This window comes from Antedon bifida, chromosome 8 (genome assembly GCF_963402885.1).
Source record: "Antedon bifida chromosome 8, ecAntBifi1.1, whole genome shotgun sequence".
In the NCBI taxonomy this organism is placed as follows: domain Eukaryota; kingdom Metazoa; phylum Echinodermata; class Crinoidea; order Comatulida; family Antedonidae; genus Antedon; species Antedon bifida.
The window spans coordinates 13,740,337-13,761,375 of NC_136233.1; the positions used below are offsets into that span (position 1 = coordinate 13,740,337).

Consider the following 21,039-nt stretch of genomic DNA (forward strand, 5'->3'; position numbering starts at 1 on the left):
GCGATATATGCTACCAAAATAATAAATGGGATCGTCGTCTAAGCTGCCGTGCTTAAATTAACCAGCTTTTTTTGGGTGGTTTCAAAATGTTTAAACTAAATTTACGTTAGTGTATGATTTTAAAAAATGCCTATATTCCTAATCACATCTTGACTATGGCATCAAGAAAGAAAGTTGCATGCGATATCAAAATTGATGATCCCGTTAGCTCAGCATCTGAGAGCGAACTTGAAGATGAAGATTTCCTGTTAGAGTTCACTGGACGCCTGACGTTACATCACGGGGAGCATGAACCCTCATTCTCTTCGTCGTTTTCGCCGTCGGTTGCTAGTGCGGACGATGACATTTTTTGGGCTAGAAACAAATCAAAGGATTCTATACAAGGAAGAGAACGATCGAACAGTGAAACAGCCGTTTTGGGGTTTCAAACAGCCCTAGGTGCTACTCAGCAGTCTAATAAAAAAGGTAAAAAATATGAAATAATATACAATGTGCAAAAACTGATTTATTTATTATTATTATTATATGAAAATAAAATATATGTCTATATAATTATTTTATACCGCTCATTCATTTTTGTTTCAAACTAAAATTCTATTAGTATTAGGTGGGTGGGAAGCAACATGATCATGATGATGATCATCATCTACACATGTACAAACAGACGGTGTGGTGGCTTATTCTGATGTGATTTGTTTATAGACCTGTTCATATTTTATTATGCAATTAAGTAAGCATACTTAGCAGTGTCTGATCATTTATGAATGCCTAAAATGAATGGTGGCCGATATATATTGTGAAATACCCCTGGTACAAACAATACGTGCAATGTTAATTTTTATTTTACTCTGTACACCACCAGCATACCATTTACAAATTGCAGCAGACTTCACATTGCCATCCTTGTATGACATCATACTTTATTTGGCTGACTACCTGGTGGTTTGAGATAAATGTTTATCCACCAATCAATTTGCTACACACCTGGTGCCAGAAGCAACATCATCAATAACATGACTTTACATAAAAATCCCAGGTTACTTTACTGTTGGTTGTATTAAAACAACTCTGGCTGTAATTGATAACCTAAAAATTGCATTCTGCTGATAAATGATATTCCAGTGAAAGAAATCTGAGACAAAGAAAAGTGCCCAATAAAATAGTTTTTAAAAAGTGCGGTTTGACATGCCAGATCTAGATATGCTTCAGGACTCTTAGCAAACTCTCCATCCTTAAGCTCTATCTACACTATCAAACTAGCTTGACAAAAAAAGGTGTGATGTGCCCAAATATGGTAGTATTATGACATCGTGTCCATAACTTTAATGTATATTTCTGTTGCAAATCTTTGATCGAAACAGAACTAAATCTTATTAATTTGTGCACTGTAATACCTTCTATTGATTTATGAATACAATTTTCACAGGGTAAAGATTACAATTTGATATATATTGATTTACAAAAAGAAATTATACAAATTATTTGAAATTTAACCTGATAATTATGTTATTCAAATCAAATATAATTTATTCATCATGAAACATTTTTCATAAGATAAAACAATATTAGGATAAAGATGAAAGAAATAAAATTATTTATTAAAAATGTCTATATAAATATATATTTATCATTTTTAAAAGAGAACTGTTAACCCAATATTTTCATTAATAATTCCAAAATAATTTATTATTATTTTAGTTTATTATTGTGTTGTTGGTATACATTCATAGAATAAAATATAATCATCATGTAGATAAATAATTTAAAATTCATTCAGTTATTATTATTATAAAGCTCTGTCTACACTATCAAACTAGTTTGACAAAATAAAGTGTGATGTGCCCAAATATGATAGTGATATTCCCAAATATGGTAGTGATATGACATCATCATGTCCATATATGGGCACATTTTTTTGTCACATAACATTACATAGTGGTAGACAGAGCTTTAGGTGTTCAAACCCTTTTTGCTGTTATTCCTCCAATCTTGATTGTGATTATAAAATTACAAGAATTATCAACCTATACATCACCCTAAAGGGGCTGACACCTTGCTCCATGACGTATCACAATTAAAAAGAATGACAATATGACATAAAATACTAATTAAAATACCTTAGAGAATATGACAAAGGTGAATGAAGGTGTGTAAGAACGCATTGACGTACAACAATCAGTATCCCGTTTGCGTGTGTATAATTAGTCTTTCCCCCAGTCAACGTATGGCAAATGAATCGGTGCTGATTATATTGAGTGACTAAACAGAAAAATTTCCATAAATTTTATTGTGTAAGAAACTTCCTTTTTTTTTTTACATATAATTAAAATTATTTGGCAAATAAAACAATTATAGAAAAAGATGGTGATAGTTAATTAAAATATGTTAAAATGTACAACTACTATTTAGGCAACAAATACATTTTTGTTGTTTTTAACATAAATGATTTGACATCCCCACCCACCATTTACAATAGTACAATTCCAATTAATCATTAAATGACACTAATAATTAGTTAAATATATTCATTCTGAACTTGTGATATACTGCAAGAAGTTCACATGCCATTCGGGCTAGTAAAATCTACAGGTAACTTGCCCAACAGGCTAGTGAAAACAATGACGAATCCTACCAATTAACCAATGACACTATAATTATCTAATTCTAAACAGGTGACTTTGTGAACATGCTGATTGCAATGTTACCAATAATTAACCTATTTGCCGCAATGGCCGAAAGTTCACTATAAGGACAAACAATCTATGCATCACATGTACAGCAAGTGGGTGGGTCAGGCCTCGTTAAATTGTATGTTACAATGAAACTGATCATTCTAACAAGAGCATGTCTACGGATGTGCGGTAGGAAACGCCACACCTAGTATTTAAATCTAATCGAAATAATTTGATTATTTGATAAGCCAAGTTGTTTTATGCGATTTTCACAGCTGTGGTGTTGCGTTAAAGATAAACCCTGTCTTATTTCAAGGTACTGTACCTGTGTGTAGGCGTCAAGATATTGCATATGCTATAAGAATGAACGACAAATAGACTATGATAACTGAGAAAATGTGAACTATATTTAGATTTACCCATAGGCAATGTAAAGTGACACGCGCCAACGGGTTTTAAAATGCCAAAGGGACGACTTGACAATAGAAATAATTAACGATCTAATATTAAATGATGATCTTAATCTGACCGTATTCAATATATTTAGCACTTTTGCATACAGTATATGTTTCGGGGTGCATTTCAAGTATATCAGAACCCCAAATTTGGGTAGGGGTTGTCTGTAATGTTGAGACACATATTGCCTGTTTGTTTATGAGAAAGTGTCCATTTGTTAAGAGTTTCCCTTGAAAAGAGGTGTCCCAGATGAGGGTTTTAAAACTGTATCCAACAGGACCAGTGGCCGTATTTACCACTAGGCTAAAGGAAACACTTTCCCTTAAAATTAAAAAAAGTCTCCTATCTAAGTGAATACAATTTAAGTAATATTAATATATTTATTAAGTTAAGTGAAATACTTAATATTCAAAGGAAATATCTCACTTAAGTGTGATTGGTGAATACTTGCCACAGGTATTGTTATAGACCATTCCTCCATGGTTTGTATACCTTTTTTCTCCATTACTTGTAGTAGTATGACAGAAAACATTTTTATTAATTTGATTATTTGTAATTAATGATTTTAAACAAAGCATGTAAAATTGTTTCCTACTTTTAGTCATTTTGCGAAATATTTTAATTTAGAAATTAAATAGAGTAATTTTGTAAATGTGAATACCCTTGCCCTACTGTTTCCAAGGTAATGTAAATAGGCTTTTAATTTTTAAACAGTTGACATTTTTTTAATTTAAATGATTTATAAATAATGTACCCTTGTTCTAGTATTATAAAGGGAAGAAATAATGAAACAATATCGTGCCCACACAAAAATCTTGTTTTTTTTGTAAAATGTTATATATTAACAGTATTATTGTCTTTATTAGTGTAAAGGGAAATGTGTGAAAAATGAGATTTTTTATACATTATTGAATGCCTTGAAGCTGATATGGAGGATGTTAACTAAAGGATACACAGCTAATTTGTCAAGGGCCTATTGTATGAAATCTGATTATAAAATAATAAATTAATACTTTAATTTAAAAGATTATTATATCTGATATATTGTGATAAAACTATAGATTATATGACTGATAGTGTATCAAATATTATATTTCAAATCAGATATTAAAATCAGAATTTTTAATATCTGTATTAAAACTGTAAAGTTATCTCAAAGTTGTTGACATAACTCAAGGTGATGTATTTTTAGAGCAAAATTAGCTCATTACAAGGTCTTTTACGTTGAAACATAAACATTTTTTTTACTATTAAAATGTTTACATTAATACCAATTCTTATTCAAGAATGCCTTTCTGTATATTACAGACCGTAATAATAATATAGAAAACAACTTTACATTGAATGTTTGAATTTATTTTGTTCTTTTAACACCACAGTATATCAACATGAATGTATTAAACAATGTTGTCATAAGGAATACATACTAAACACACCCCCAAACACCTTCCCCGCCCCCTCACTGACACCCCAAAATAAAACACTAATATCAGAATCGAGTCAATTCTTCCTAAATATATAGTAATGAATATATAGGAAGGATTAACAATGTAGTATTCAGCATGAAGCTGTGTGCATATGATACAAATAATATACAGTATAAACATAATACCTAGAGTATGTCCTGAAATTATGCATACTAGGCACTGAGCAACTACAGAAAAGGGCATTTATACAGCTATTATTATTAAAACCATTAACTTTTAATTTTTTTGTTCTCCGTAAACGAGAGGTCACAGTTGTTGTTAAATAGAAACAAACTCCCTATGGTCTACCTTACAATTTTAACAGCTTATGTTATTAAATTATAGATTATTAAACTTAATATAATATAGCTCACTGATTGGTTTATATTTAGGTTCATGAATAATCATAGACATATAATTATGTTTTCAATTTATTCATAAATAATACATCCTATTGTATTATTGTAAAGCTCTGTCTACACTATCAAATGACAAAAAAAAAAGTGTGATGTGCCCGATATGTAGTGATATACCCAAATATGGTAGTGATATGACATCATCATGTTCATATATGGGCACATCACATTTTTTGTAACATAAAGTTTGATAGTGTAGAGAGAGCTTATTTATATTACAGAAATCAGCTTTAAATAATGTACATTCAATTATTATTTATTGGATGTATGTGAATAACTAATATTGAAAGATCAAGACAACTGTCAATATCTAATTATAGTAATACTTAAGCTCTGTTTACAGTATCAACTTTATGTGACAATGTCATATAACTACCATATATCAATACCATATTAAGGGAGATGACACTTTTTTTTGTCAAACTAACATTATGGAAAAGAAATAAAAACTCTTTGTCAGATTTAGGTATAATCATTGTTTAGGTAACACCATTGTGTTGCCAATGAGAACAACTTTGATACGTGATCAGAAAGAGACATTTGAACACATAAACATAGAATGTAACCACATAAAGATAGTTAAACATTAAACCATAGGATTTGAACACATAGATATAGGATTTGGACACATAGATATAGGATTTGGACACATAGATATAGAATTTGGACACATAGATATAGGATTTGAACACCTATCCATAGGATTTGAACACATAAACATATGATTTGAACACAAACATAATTTACCACAACCATATGATTTGAACACATACAGTAATCATAGGATTTGAACACATAACCCATAGGATTTTTACCATATCATATCTAACCAATTTTAATAAGTCTGTTGTGTGGGCATGTTATTCTATTCGTTACTCACATCATTTCTGTTGCTAACCAATATTGCAAATGTTCCAGTGACTTCTGATCGAGTCCTTCCTGCCAGCTAATTTGCATGTCTGATGACATCACCAAATGAGAGGAAACTCCCCTGATCAACAAACTCGAGTCAAGAACTTGGCAGCGAGCGTATATAAACGTTTTTTGATACAGTACGACATGAATTTAATCGTGGGAACAGGACAGCCAGGGTGAAAATCTCTGTTGTGTATACTAATGAGATAAATACTTGGTGTAGTATCTTGTTCCCATACTACGATAGGAAGTGCTAGTCTTTAAAACAGTATAAATCTTCAAAGCGGGCATTACCAGTAATAAGAAGTTTACTAAAGAATCCGTACTGTCAAACTTAGATGGCTGTTAGTTCTATGGAATATTGAATGTGAAGAAACTGTAAGAGAACTTTAGCAGAAGAAGATCATTTTTGAAGAAATTGCAACAGTTGGAAAACATAAAAGTAGTTATATCAGTTGTCAAGTGACAATTTATCGGTGTCTCTGGCAGCTTTTTAACGTGGAAGTGAGGAGCATTATATTTTGGTTAGTCTTGGTGCGCTACATCATCAACAGCAATGTATCGTATCCGGTTGTTCTTTAAGAATCTTTTTCTCTGCGGCTTCTCAAGTAAGTATCTTATAATATTAAAATTGAGAGTAATCGCTATGCATCGTTGTTTTGCTATTGTTTACTTGTTACTTATTTTCATCCATACACATGTGTATCAAAATGACTGAATTGTACTGGGAAGGTTGTTTAAACTACATTTACAAACCGTCCCAGAGTGGAAGGTGACTGAGAGGTGGGTGGGTGTATCTTCTTTGAATTGAGTATCTTTGTACTCCCATGTTTCCTAGGTTCATGGCTTTAGTTTAAGAAATAGCAAAGATATTTTAGCAGCTGAGTATTAAACTTAAAATAGACTTGTAGCTCAACATACATATAGACTGTATCTTCCTAACACAAGCAAAACATGCATCTGTCTTTTTTGCTGTACAAGTCCAACATGTGGTTTGATGTGTGGGTGCGGTGTAAATTTAAGTTTCATAATTATTTATAACCACAACTTGGCAAACATCAAAAACTTTTGGAAGCTGCCCAATTTGTCCCCTTTAGTACACTCACATGTTCTTGATGATAGTGGGTCTTATACAGTAGGGCCTTAGACGTTGCTTTCAATAATGTGTTTAAAATTACTTACTAACAGACATAACGATGTACCATGTAAAATGTTAGATTTATATTTTGCTATTAAAAAGAGTTTTATTGTTATTACAATATGAAATTTTATGACATAGATATATACATTTAAAATATTTTTATTTTTCATAAGTTATATTAAAACTCTTATGTCAAATATCTAATTGATTTTTTGTTTAATAGATGAACTGAACTAAATTTAGAACTAAAAATAAAAAAATGCTGGAGGCACATAATGAAACATTCTAAATAGCCATGAAATCTGAAATAACATTTGCAATGATTTTATAGTTTTATTGAATTGACCATGAATTATATTAATTGTTAATACAATATTACACAACTTTAAATTGCACTGTACGATAAGAAATTATCAGTTTTTAAACATTTAATTTCTCATTCCAAAGGATTACAAGACATTAAGAAATCAGTGCATGTTTTGAATGTTTCTACAATTTCATTTCTTCAATGTAATTTTGATTAGAAGTATTTGAAACTTTATGCCGAGTTAGAAAATAAATTGACCATGTAAAAAATGATGCTACTGCAGTAACTATATTTCAATTATTTTAGCAAGAATTTCATTAGTATCTTAATCATACACATTATTTATTGTAGTGAATGCCTTCTGAAATAAACGTCTATATTGAAAAACAAATTTCACATTGCCCTTTCTGCTACAAATTCTAGTTTGTTGAGTTTTCCATTTTTGACGGATGGACTCATGTCTTTGTCTTTAAAAAAAAAAAGCAATTTATTCAGATGATTAAATTAACAATTTTAAAAACCACACTTGTAAATTACCTTAATGATAAACAATAATTTCATAATTTTAATAATTTTGGGTTTGGTTTCCAGAAAAAGATAATGCATTAAAAGCTAGTTAGAGAAACATTACCGCCTGATTAGACTACATTTAGACATAAGGTACGACAGGAAATATAACTGATTACATTCGACAAAAAGTGTCAAAAGAAAACAGCTTTGTCTTCCTATAGGATCAAAACAATTGGAAAATCTTGTAACTAATCAATTTGATTTTCCGCTAGGTTCACATCAATTTGGTGCTTTTATTTAAAAGTGGTTACCTGACATTGTTACAGTAATTGGGTATAATTTTTAATTGTTGTTTTGTAGGTCTGTTCGATTTGATTAGAGGTGAAGTTATTAAGCATAATTATTCATTTAATTCAAGTAGCGCTTTTAAATCTTGTGCTAACTTCTTGAAGAAAATTATTTGTATCTAAAAAACACCTAAGACGTGTTTAATTGCTAGTTCAGAGTTTATAGACAAATATATCTGTAGTGAAAATATTGAAGTGGAAAAATTATTTCTATGATTTAGGGAAAACATCTTACCAACAGATTTCCATTTTATCGACATGACAGATGGAAAAAAACAACAACAAAATAAAAATACAATACAAAAATGGAAATGGGATAAAAAAGAAATAAGCATGAATACTTTTAACATGTGATTTATGAAGTGTTCTTGAAATATTCTATTTGATTCATATATGATTTGAACCGTGCCCACTTGGTTTGGAAGAGGAGCATCATAACTAAAATCTACAACACAGTTACATTTTCCTTTTTAAGGAAAACCTGTTCACCATTGTTGATAAGCAGAAGTTGAAAAATCTCAATATTTTACTAATGAAACAAGAAACAGCAAGTACCAGTTGAACAGATCCAAAAATCCCACTCTGCCCTAATTGCCTGCTTATCTTATGACCCCTACAACTATATCTTTTAGTGTTAATGATAGGATATTAAAAATTAACAAACTTTTTCCCGATTTGAATGAAATACTATCAAAATTATTTCCGGAGGATGGAAACTTATTACCGATTGCAGGTCAAACAGAAATGTTTAATTATTAACATATCTAGAAAGGGATTCAGACTTTGTAATTATTAGAGTATGGATAGGAGTTAGGTACAAAGTTCACTTTTTTATGCATATTTAATTTAATGAATAATTAATGATATATAAGATATTGAATTTTATTAGTGTATTGTAAATATAAAATTTGGACCTATAACTTTCTAATTCCTTGCTTTCAAGTGTTTGAATACATTTGTATTGTTCAATATTTAAAATTATATGCCACAAGATTGATCTAATGATAATCAATGCACAGTGAGCTTGTACCTGATTTTATGTCGTTGACTAATTAACAACATGTTATACACATGTTTAATTGATTAGTAACACTTGTTAATTAAGATATATTATGTGTCGTTAAATTAGGGTATACAGGTGTAAAGATTCGTTCAAGCACTCTGGTCAATATGTGTGTAATGGTCGCCAGGGATTTAAAGGGCGGCGGTCATAAGGTTTTTGACCCAACAGTCATCAGTGTCCAGTTTTTTGTTTTTTTTACGTAAAAGGGGTTTTCCTAGTGATTCACGTTTTATCATATAATAGTGGGTGTATTTTATTGTTTCAATCATTACATAGTTCAATCAATAAATTTTCATTTTAAGAAATTCTTACAAGTTTTATGACAAGTCAAAACAAATTTCGCATGTCCTTTTCTAATATCATTTTTTGTGGAATAATCTTATCTTGTGATGTTAAGGTTGTCAATATCATAGATATTCAGTGTCTGTACATAAATACAGATGATTTTAATTTTTTTGGAATTAATAAACTGAATTTGATTTGGATTTGTTTTATGAAAGATACTATACTTCATCATTCTAATTACAACAATAACAAAAAAAGATTAATATTGCTACTTTTTTTTTTTTGAAAGACATTTAAGAAAACTCATAGAAACTCCCAGGATTAATAAAGTACCCCTCCTATGTGTGAGTAATGATGATAATCATTGTAATGTGTTACTCTACCACATTCATAAAACTTAATGTAATTGGCTTGACATTATTCATAGATGTACAAGATATTTAGAATTAAGTCATAAAGTACATGATATACTGGAGAATGTTATCGTGATATTTCCCAGCTTTCTTTGCCGATTTCTCGCTCCATCATATTTTTATTACGACTATAGATCATTAAATTGATATTAGCCATTGATGCAGACTTGACGAGTGCTGTCATGTACCCATGTAAATCTGTCATTAGTAATGCATGGAGAACCGTATCGCAGCAACTGGTCTTCTGGAAGGGTATAAGCAACTCCCAAGAGGCGCACCCCCAGCTTTACTTCGTGACCCGAACTTCCCTCTTGAGAAATCAAACCGGGTCATGCGAGGACAAGCCGGAATTACTTATACAGTTGACAGTCTAGCCTGACATATATACATAACAACCTCATTAGCCGAAATATAGTGTGGTTCACAATTAACAGGTGCCGTAGACATGTTCTGTTGTGAGGGCGAGTTTTAGTTACCATCATTCTCATTGACTCACGATTTTTGCATTTTCAAACTGTGTTACAAACCACAGCTTGCATGATAAGTATGAATCTTTCTTAAAATAGGCACATCATTTGCATAATTGTCAAGTGACACAGGAAGGACTTGTCAGACCTTAGCTTCTTATCTTAGGATCTAAGAAGTAATATTGAATTATCTGATTTCTTGAAGACATCAAGATATGTTCATAATTTTCTTTTTGACTCATGCCCTAAAAACCACATTTCTAGCCAGGTCTTCAAAAATAATGTCTTATGAAAATATGGTGATGTCTTGTCTAAGTTTTTTCTTTGTAAGCCTAGATATCAACCTCTTGAACTTATCAGCACTTGAACCAAAGATAATGGACGAGGAGAAACATGTTTAACCATACTAATGTTGCATGTTGCTCTTTTGGTTCCATCACCAATTTCTTGACGTGTCATGATGAAGATCGACGCGCAGAAATGTCACCTATGCATATATTATTATTGCTAATATTACACAACCTTGTCTGTGTTGTAATAATATAGCAAATTTTGAATTTGAGGTTGTTGACTTTATAGCCTTACTTTTGGTAACATAGAAAACTATTTTTATATTTTAATAGGTTTGACATCATGTTTGTTTAAACGCCTGTATGCAATAATAACAAATTGATTCAATAAATCTTCTATATTTTGTTTTCTTTTAATGTTTTGCAGAAGTTGATTGCTTAGGTGGAATACGAAACCATCCGCCAAAAGAATATGATCTTGGTAAAATTGCAAAATTTCAGCAAGGAAGAACAAGTTTTGAAGTTGCATCAGCCAAGACCATGCGAGATGGCCATAAACGTTTTGTGGTATGTTTTTTATTTGTTCAATAGATATTTTAATTATCATTATTAAACTTAATAAAGAATACAAAATTTATCAAGTCTTCCACTGTAAAATAATATGTAGAAAATCTATGAGATAAATAAAAACATAGACAATGTGTACTCACTCATAAAGCCAATATGACACTCATGTTGGTCATTCTGCTGAATATTTACAAATAAATAAAATAAAAGTTCACAGTTTCAACCTAAAAAACAGTAGCACTTTGGTATAGTTATCGGCTACTAAACAGTTTCCTGACTGGATTAGTATAACATGGTTAGAGATCACAACCTTGTTTTAAACCAGGTCAAAAAATCCCAACTAAAAAGGCACACTGCATACGTTACAAAGTGAAATTGGTGCAACGGGGAAATCTGGTATCTACCAGGAAGCCGGTACGACATGAACCCTCTCGTATCACTTGTCATTTCTTACACCTCTGACTTTCAACGGAACACTGCTAAGTTTCAAACTGCCCCCCTTCGCAGCACCAAATTGACCTTTCTGTACTCATATCGAATTAATCTAACAGAGCATACATAGCTTTAAGCCGAATGATTTAATAATACCACAATCAAAACGCAATTTTTTTCATTTTTTTTTTTCTTCTAACGAATAGTGTATGTTTATTGCATTTTTTAAATTGATAGTATGAATTTATATTATTATTATTCTTTCAATCTTTATTTTTGCATATCTTTTATTCTCATTTTTAATATTCCTTTTTATTTATTTACACATTCATTTATGCATCCTTTCATTCATCTATGTATTTTATTTTTCATCTATTATTATATTTATTCGTTTTTTCATTTCTTTACTATTATTAGTTTACCAATTCATTTTAAACATTAATTTTAATCCAAACTACACAGGCCCTTAGATTTAATATGTTAATATCAAAGATAAGATAGATATAAGATATCAACCGTACCAGATATTTCTGCAAATCATTCACATTAGCTTTTCCGCATACTAATTAGCAAATCCATATGGGATAATCACAATAATCTGAAGGCCTATTTGTTAATTAAATGACCGATTGTCAGAAGCCAATCAAAGCTTAAAAAAAAAATCATTATCTTGTATACATCTGATAAGCACATTGTAAACTAAGCAATTTGGATTAGTGTATACTTGTGATGTAAGGCGCATACATTGCTGTAGGGCTATTAAAATCAGATGAATTCATTTTATTACCGTAGTAACTTTTGTACAAGCTCACTGAGTGACTTTCATACGTTTCCTATGTGTGGATATAAAGGTTAAACCTCAGTAATTTAGTCCTTCGGTTTAAGCCCACCAACTGTGCGATAAGCCCATCTCCTAAACTCTAAGTTTAAGCAGAGAAAAAAAACCCTCTTATAGGACACTCCTATTCAGAACCCGTAGCTTTCTTCTCGGAGAGAATAGGCCAATGTAGGTTTATCCAGGTAAGCTAGCACTCATAGACTAAAAACACCACTTTTGGTTTGTGTAATTTAGAGGACTCTTTTGTTTAAAAACCAATGAGTATCAATATACAGCCAAGCCTATTCAGGGGTAACCCCTCTCGAGGTGAGACTTTGTTGGGTTTAGGTGAAGGTGGCCACTTAAAAGGGGTTCTACCTGGCAACTAGTTCTACTGTATTTCTAATACTAATATATACGCATGTACTGTATGCATAATAAATCTGAATTTAACTGAAGCTTATCGAAGCCTTGTTTTAATTAAAGAGGATGCAACTATTTATATCGACCAAAATTAGAAACTATCTGTTCTAAAACCATCTCAACAACGGAAGACAATAAACTAAGCGCCTTGAGTGGCAAAGTCTGCATTTCCTACCGTCTAGATAATGTCAATTAGAAGGAAGTCTTTATGATGGACACGACGAACTATCAGATGAACAAATCGTGTAGTTTATATATCTTTACTTTTTATTCTTAACATTATAGCAGTGATTAAAACAATATTGATAGATGCCTAGTTTACCTGGATAAACCAAGAACATAATTTAAAAAGAAATACCTAAACCAAAAATGCCCCTCCAAAACAGTGGTATAAGCAATGTCTATTTTGTTAATCTCTTTAATACAAATGAAACAAATTATTTTCTACTTTAAAAAAAAATGACATTACCAATTTGTTGATAACTGAATCTTGTTGAATGCTAAAACTATGAAACAAGGGTTATGTTAAAAATGTTTCTATAGCTATTATTTTTATATAAAATATCACTTTTTTCCCCTAAATCTGTAAATTAATTCATTATCAGTCCCTTTTCTATTTTTAATGGTTATCATTTCATTGTCTATTTCATGATGGTTTTCCTGTTCAATTAATTCCAACCAATAAAAACCATTTTGTTATTAAATGTATATAAGTATATAAGATCTGTAAAGCTATTAATTAATCAGAAGGACCTTCGCTACATGATTTCCGAAACAAATTCACAGATTTCCAACGAGGAAACAGATTTTGCAAATCACATTGCTTTATTTTTAACTTTTTAAAAACTATATGTCCTTTTGATTATAAAATCATTTCAATTACTTCTCCGTTTTTTAATTTTCTCAAGATCGAGTGGTTTAGATTAATTAGTCTGCAGTTTTTGACATTTTAGGTTTATAAAGCTAGAATTAAATATTTAAAATGAGGCTTGCAAAATGAACAAGGTAGTTTTAAATGTACAGGAGCTTTGTTATATTTTGTTTGTTTAAAACATTAATTGAAACGCATATTTCTTGCATAACTTGCGGGATAAACTAGCAATATCCTATTCTCCTTTAAAGAGAACTCTAAAAGTACAAAATTTACACCTCTCAAAATGGCGTAGTCCATGATTCATGCCATCAAACACCATGCCTTTTTGAGATATGGATAATAAGCTAAAAATTGTTAGCTTATTTAGGTAAGCTACAGTCAGAGACTATGAACACCGCTCTTTATAAAAAAAAATTCATTTTTTCAATTAATTTTATGTATTTTTATTTTTAGTTGTATACAATAGCTGTTAAACGTTCAATTGGAAAGGACACATCTCAAGCCCTGATTGACAGAAGATATACTGAATTTTACCTTCTTAATAAAGTATTAAAACGCAAATACCCTCATATTATGGAACACGTTGCCTTCCCAAAGAAAGCCATCACTGGCAATTACCGTCACCACTTCATTGCAGAGCGAAGTCGTGCGTTTGAACAGTTCTTAACCCACATCTACACTTTTGAAGAGATTAGAAATTGTCCAGAATTTCAAGATTTCTTCTACAACAAAGACCTCAAAACGGCTTTTAAGTACATAAGCGCGAACGACTTCCAAGAAGCGATACCATTTTTACAAAACGCATTACATCTGCAAGAAAAAATGCTTGGAGAAAAGCATCAGGACACTATTAGAACATTATGCGCATTGGTTGTTGCGTATTCCTCTTTAGAAGACGGGGATTCGCATGCATCCGCATTTGCCGAGTGTGCCCTCCAGTGTATAGGAGAAGACGAATCAAACCCATTTTTTATATCATTACTACAAACTGTTATTGGTATGAGGTGGCGCAGAGGTGCAGAAAAGCGCGATCTCGAAGACACGTTATCAAAATATATAGATGATGAAATTGGTCCTGTAAAAATGCCCACACTTGAAGACTTAGTTGTACAAAGTTTATCCCACATTTAGTGCTGTAGATATCAACAGATTTTTATACCATATACCATTTTTATGTTCCTCATGTTTTGTAGTAGTATTAAGCAAATAGAATGAATACTAGTATAAATAGAACAGCAAAATAATTGGAGCACAACTTTTATATCCGAAATAAACCTGGTGTTTTGGCCATTTTACTATACACTGTAGTTCATTACAGTAAAGAAAACAGGGTGGTTTAGCCTCTAATTAGGGCCACTAGAATAGGTGATGATGTCGCCCATTCTTGACTGAGTTATCAGCTCCCAGAATGCAACATCTCATATTAAGAAACAGTGTATTTTAATATAATAATAATAGTTGGCTAAATTTGGCATGGCAGTTTGCAGCTTTCAAACCTTTTACCTAGGCCACTGTTGATAAAAATGTTCTGTGCTTGGTAAAATGAAAGCAGTCTTATTAACTGCTGTTAGCTATCAGCATTTAAAACCTCATCTTGCCTAATTCACAAACAATAAACAACAACAAAAAGGAAGGTTTTCAGATTTGAAATTAACCATGAACATTATTGATTCGTTTCAACTGTAATTCTGTATAAGAGATCATTTTTTTTTAAACCAGAAATTATTTGTTGACATATGGGCCTCCTATCTCAATTTAAAATTCAATGTAAAATTCATATTGATAAGTTCACACTACAAGGTACGGTGAAGTTGTGGGTGTAATTGTATAGTGTGGACAGGTTGTAGGTTGTATATTTAAGAAAGGTTGTATTTGTAATGTGAAAGTGCAATTAAAGTTCAAATAAAAGATTTTCATCCAAAGGATGTCACGTATCATCTTGCTTGTAAAACAACCAATTTCTTCTGACAGTACACTTTGACTTTGATACCTGTATTATAGGCTAACCTGTAATACAGTTGGTACATGTGATCCATGTGGGACACTGTATTACAGAATGGGCATACGATACTTGACATATGTGGAGATACATTACAGAGATACATTACAGAGATTTGCTATTTATGTTATTTACCCACTATAAGCTTTTTTGTAGTATGTGACGTGTAAAACATACATTTTTATGTTCAGTTTTTAATGATTCATTAATATGATAATCAAAAGTACAATATTTAATATTTCAATTAAAAATTCATTACATATAAAACTTTTTAGATGACAGATATATTTTGAGGATGTGGTTTAGAAGTATGTGAAAATATTGGCTAGATATCAGCTGGGATGTAGCATTGCATCCTGTGTTTTGATTCTTAATTATGCTAATTAATCTCAACTACACTTTCTCTTTCCATTTTCACATATATTATATATTATCCTCTTTGAACATTATTTGTAAGTAATTCCTCATTGTAGAGAAAAAAACAAGATAGTTCAACACAGGTATGAAGAGTGAAAAAATAGAATTATGAATGCTTAAATACAGCTGTTTCAAAGTTGTGAATACCTGGTGCTTTAAAAAAGTTGGTCATTTGTAGGCACCACCAAAGCGAAAAGTGAAAATGACCCATTTTGTACTTTAAAAACACAATTTTTAGTATAGGAATATGTGCTGGGTTTTTTCCATTGATTTGTGACAAAATTATCTACCAAAATTTAGGCAAAAATACATAGAATTATAGCATTTTTTTAAACAATTAAAACATTGTGCAAAAATTTCAATGTAGCAGAATAATTAGCCAGCCCAGTTTATGCTCAATTACAATCGCCTACCTAGTATCTCAATCTTTTTTCCCCCAAATTCTTGGTAACAGGTATACTAATTACATCCTAGTTTGTGATATTTTATTAATATTAAATTTATATTAAATTCATTTAAATGTAAAAGGCCTAATAAATTTTGTTAGGTCTTTTACATTTAAATTAATTTATATTAAATAATCTTGATAAACTTTTTATTTGATGCTTGGTGATTAATGATGTGTAAGATAAGATCTATCTAGATATCGTATTAATCGCCAAGCTCTCACCTTATAAAAATGCATTGATATGCTTGAATGAGTCGGAAATGTATCTTTAATTACCTGTTTGTTGAAATGATGAATTTCTATTAAAATTAATTGTTTTATTATAACATTGGAAAACTGAGTATGTGCAATCTTTTCACCACAAAATCAATTTTAAACTCAATTTTATCAATCAAGTGTTTTATAAATGTTTTTTACAAATTTAATATATAGATACATATATATGAATATTACATAATTTAATAATATATATAATTTGTTTATATTCTATGAATTACTATATTAATGGTATTATGATATATTTTTTATTATATTATAAATATACAATATATTATTTTTAATATAATTATTGTTAATGTCTGAATTTTTAAGCAAAGAGTTTAATTATAATTAAACTGTACTGGCTCTAATATAACCACACACATCTCTGGTATAACCACACATATTGAGTTTTAGGGTGAGTTTGTAACTGAGCCTGTGTGGTATAATATACTGTATATGTAACTGTAGTATAGTTTGTGCTGGGATTATACATGAGCCAGTATGGTAAAAGAATACAGATGGCATCTGTAGTATCATAGTTTTATTAGCTTTAAAAAATGTAAATGTTTTGTTTGATAATGTAAAGAAAAACACCTTGATTTGTTGCTGTTTGGTTTTAGAAATATGACCTAAAATGTATAAGAGTATAATCATGGTATAATGATGAATGCTGTGAAATGGGCCTTTCTTAAAATCAAAGTAATGCCCAAATAATATCATTTAATAATCTTGTTCATCATCATTATCACATGTAACAATTTCTTGTTAAATCTATATATTTTTTGTTTCTCTTTTAAACAGAAATACAATTACAATAATTATCAAATTAAATGTCTTCAAATGTCTGTAGTCAGTACTTGTAAATTGTACATATATATTGTAACATTGTCGTTAATGCTGTATATAATATCATTATCTCCATAGTACCCATTTTGCATTGGCTAGCAAAACTCCGGAGTTTACAACATCAACGGCCACAAACTAAAGTATACTCAAATGTATCCCATTATTAACACCAAATATTGAAATAATTATTTTACTTTGAAAATATTTTTATAGGTGCAAATATGTTCAGCATTAGTTTTAGTTTTGTATTTTATTAAATGTAATCATTTGTTAAAAACCGTTTTTTTTTTAAAGTGTATTCAATAAAATCACCACCAAAATTAAGCAATCAATTTAGTGTGTTGTTTTTTAGATATCACAAACCAAATAAGGATTTTTTAAATTAAAAATATAACGTTTTACATATTGCTTGACAATTTACATTGATTCAGTCACCGATGTAATATTATTTTAATTGTAATACAATAATGGATACAAATCGAGCGATTTAATATCTAAGAATTATTAGTTTTCTGTTTAGCCCCCTCTAACGACTACACTGAATTATTATTACGCATGCGTACTACTTAAGTAAGACGATCACTTTTAACCAATCAGAAGCACGTTAAATTCTAACCGACACTTTCAAAATTTCGGTCGGTTTGAATTCGTTTTTGAAAGAAGGATAAAAATGTGAATTTGAATACAACATGCAGGTGAGACAAGCAGGACACGGTGTTATTTTATTCTAGTGCTAACTTGGCATTAGTAGATTCCAAATGGAGTGATATTGGATTGAGTATCGGTGTCCTGGTCCCAGGCCCACTAAGTACGGCACTCACTGACTGTACGCGCTCGACGGCAAGCTTATGCCCAGTGATGAGAGACACGGTGTAGGCCTACCTAGGCTTAGGTCTATAGGTTTTATACCTAACTTGCTTAGCACTGATGAAACAAAATGGCCTTTGATGATTCCACTAGGTACTAGATTGTATAGGATAATGCCCAGTGAATACTAATACAGAGACTAGACTTAGGCCAAGGCAAGGCCTAAAAGAAGGTAAATAATTAATTTTATTTACAGGCACTCCCAGCAGCCGCTTTCGCACACCGGTGGTAAATGTTACATTGCAAACGCGAATAGCCTAGGTACAATACATTTTAATTGCTATAGCATCGGGGATTTTATTTCAGTAACGTCATCGATCAACTATCGAAAGTATAATTGATATCATGCGCGTATTTTCATTTCAAGTACGCACGCGCCCAATTCCGACCTTTCTGAATGGCCGGCTATCGGTTATTGATGAAACTCCCTTCCTTACATAAAGTGGAATTTTGCTGACGAAAACCAGAGTAAAGAACGATAATGTTACTTGTAATGTTCAGCATAAAGTAAGACGCACGAAGATTAAGTATCCGTAAGTTTATTTCATATTTCGTTCCATTTGTTGATATTTTGGAATACTCAAGTTGCCATGTTTTTTTTTTATATTATTATAATGGTATTAGATATCTATATTATAATTTTCTTAAATCGTATCATAATTATTAAGTTTAGTCACCTTAATACAACTGGAGTATAATACATAAATAATAAGATATAGTCTGTAATACAGACTAGGTATTGTTATAATAGCTATATTCAGCAGAACATCCACTCGTCACGTGAAACACTACGGTCAGTCCCTATATCCAGGGGACGCCTTTATTCAGGGGTAATTACTTATTGTAAAGACTTATTTATATGTGTATTATTAGAGTTGAATTATTTTAATATGTTGTATTAATCACCATCATCATCATTGTCACCGGTGTTAACATAATCATCTATATCATCAAAATCATTGTCATTAGCATCAATACCACACACGTTATTATCATAGTTATCAAATGTTGCGAGGAAGTTTTATGATTATGCATACAGAGTAGCCAAACAAGCGCGTTGCATTATGAGATATGTTTTGATTGAAAACTTTGACTGGAAGTGTTTCAAGGGACAATACATCTTTAAGTGAAACCCTTAATATTTTCTTTATCATAAATTGAACAGTCAATATAACAGTAATAATATTACTGTCGGAAATAACAATAGAACGTACTTCTTCTTTCAGACATTAATATGATGAAGATTACCATATTTTATCTTATAATAGTAGGCCTTTGTATGATTTCAAACGTAAGTTTATTTCACGTTCGTCATATTATAGTCATAATGTTACAAAACAGGAAATCATTAGGTGAAAATGCAATTTAAATTAGTCGAATAATTACATGATTACCTGTTTCTGTTGTCAAGAAAATACTGTTCTCTTTAATCTAAAATGTTCTTGCTCAGTAGTAAAACGGGCATATGATTTGGTACAGTATACATTTTGCTAATAACAATTATCAATTTGTGAAAAAATCAATCATCATTTGTTCCTATTTAACAGATTGCATAATGTATTTCTTAAATTTAGATTATATTAGGAAGGAGTGCTTATCTATCCGCATCTGGTGGTGTTAGCTCGTTCGTGCCAAATCTGACTAGCTACTGTGGTGGGGGCGGGGCGGGTGGAGTTTTATCAGATTGATTTCCTGGGATTTACAAGTTGAAGATATAAATTTACAAGCTTTCGTCATAGGCGCCGTGGGGTATTCTTATGGTTGGAGAGGTGAATTTACCAGCAAAAATGTAACCGAAGGTGAGCTCAGTTAGACTTTACAAAGGTAGTAGGTTAAAGAAAGAGTAGCATTGGAGACCGTTTTAAGTGAAATATGTTCTCGTGAATCGAACATTCTTGTGTTCTGATTGGCCGGTTGCGTATTGTTTATTCACGTCACAAAAAGTAGATGAAAATATGAATACGCATCCATTTGCATTAGTCAACGATTTATTCGCACACACGCGAATACATTCACGTAGCGGAAAACAGGCTTTACGCATGACAGTATGGTGTTTATTTCAGATGAACTGACAAGTATAGAAGAAATAAAGGAAAAGATTTCAACGAAACTGCTTTCTCAACTTAAAGAAGATAATGAAATAGAAATATTTGTTACGGTTCGTTAAAAAGTTTCAACTTTATTTCATAATTATGTATAGGACAAACGGGACACAAGGCCTATATATGAATAATTTCAGTCTTTGTTGCGTTATCTAATCGAAAAGTTTTTATTATTTGTACTTTCTTTTAAATTGTAACGGAAACAACGCTTTTACAATTTTTGTAAATCATTTTTTAA

The 21,039-nt window shown here is 30.9% G+C and overlaps 1 protein-coding gene across 1 annotated transcript; it reads left to right on the top strand.

The window, feature by feature from the left end:
• Positions 1 to 33: 33 nt before the first annotated feature.
• LOC144851146 (sorting nexin-21-like) lies at positions 34 to 18,142 on the top strand. Its single transcript, XM_078708704.1, has 3 exons — positions 34 to 465; positions 11,176 to 11,315; positions 14,315 to 18,142. The coding sequence occupies exons 1-3, from the start codon at positions 114 to 116 to the stop codon at positions 14,990 to 14,992; spliced, it is 1,170 nt and encodes a 389-aa protein (XP_078564830.1). The 5' UTR covers positions 34 to 113; the 3' UTR covers positions 14,993 to 18,142.
• The last annotated feature ends 2,897 nt before the right edge of the window (positions 18,143 to 21,039 follow it).

Bases quoted from the DNA above. Each gene is read 5' to 3' on its own strand.
- LOC144851146 (XM_078708704.1), top strand. From the start codon at position 114: ATGATTTTAAAAAATGCCTATATTCCTAATCACATCTTGACTATGGCA. The intron at 466-11,175 runs GTAAAAAATATG...AATGTTTTGCAG, and splicing joins TCAGCAGTCTAATAAAAAAG to AAGTTGATTGCTTAGGTGGA. The intron at 11,316-14,314 runs GTATGTTTTTTA...TTTTATTTTTAG, and splicing joins ATGGCCATAAACGTTTTGTG to TTGTATACAATAGCTGTTAA.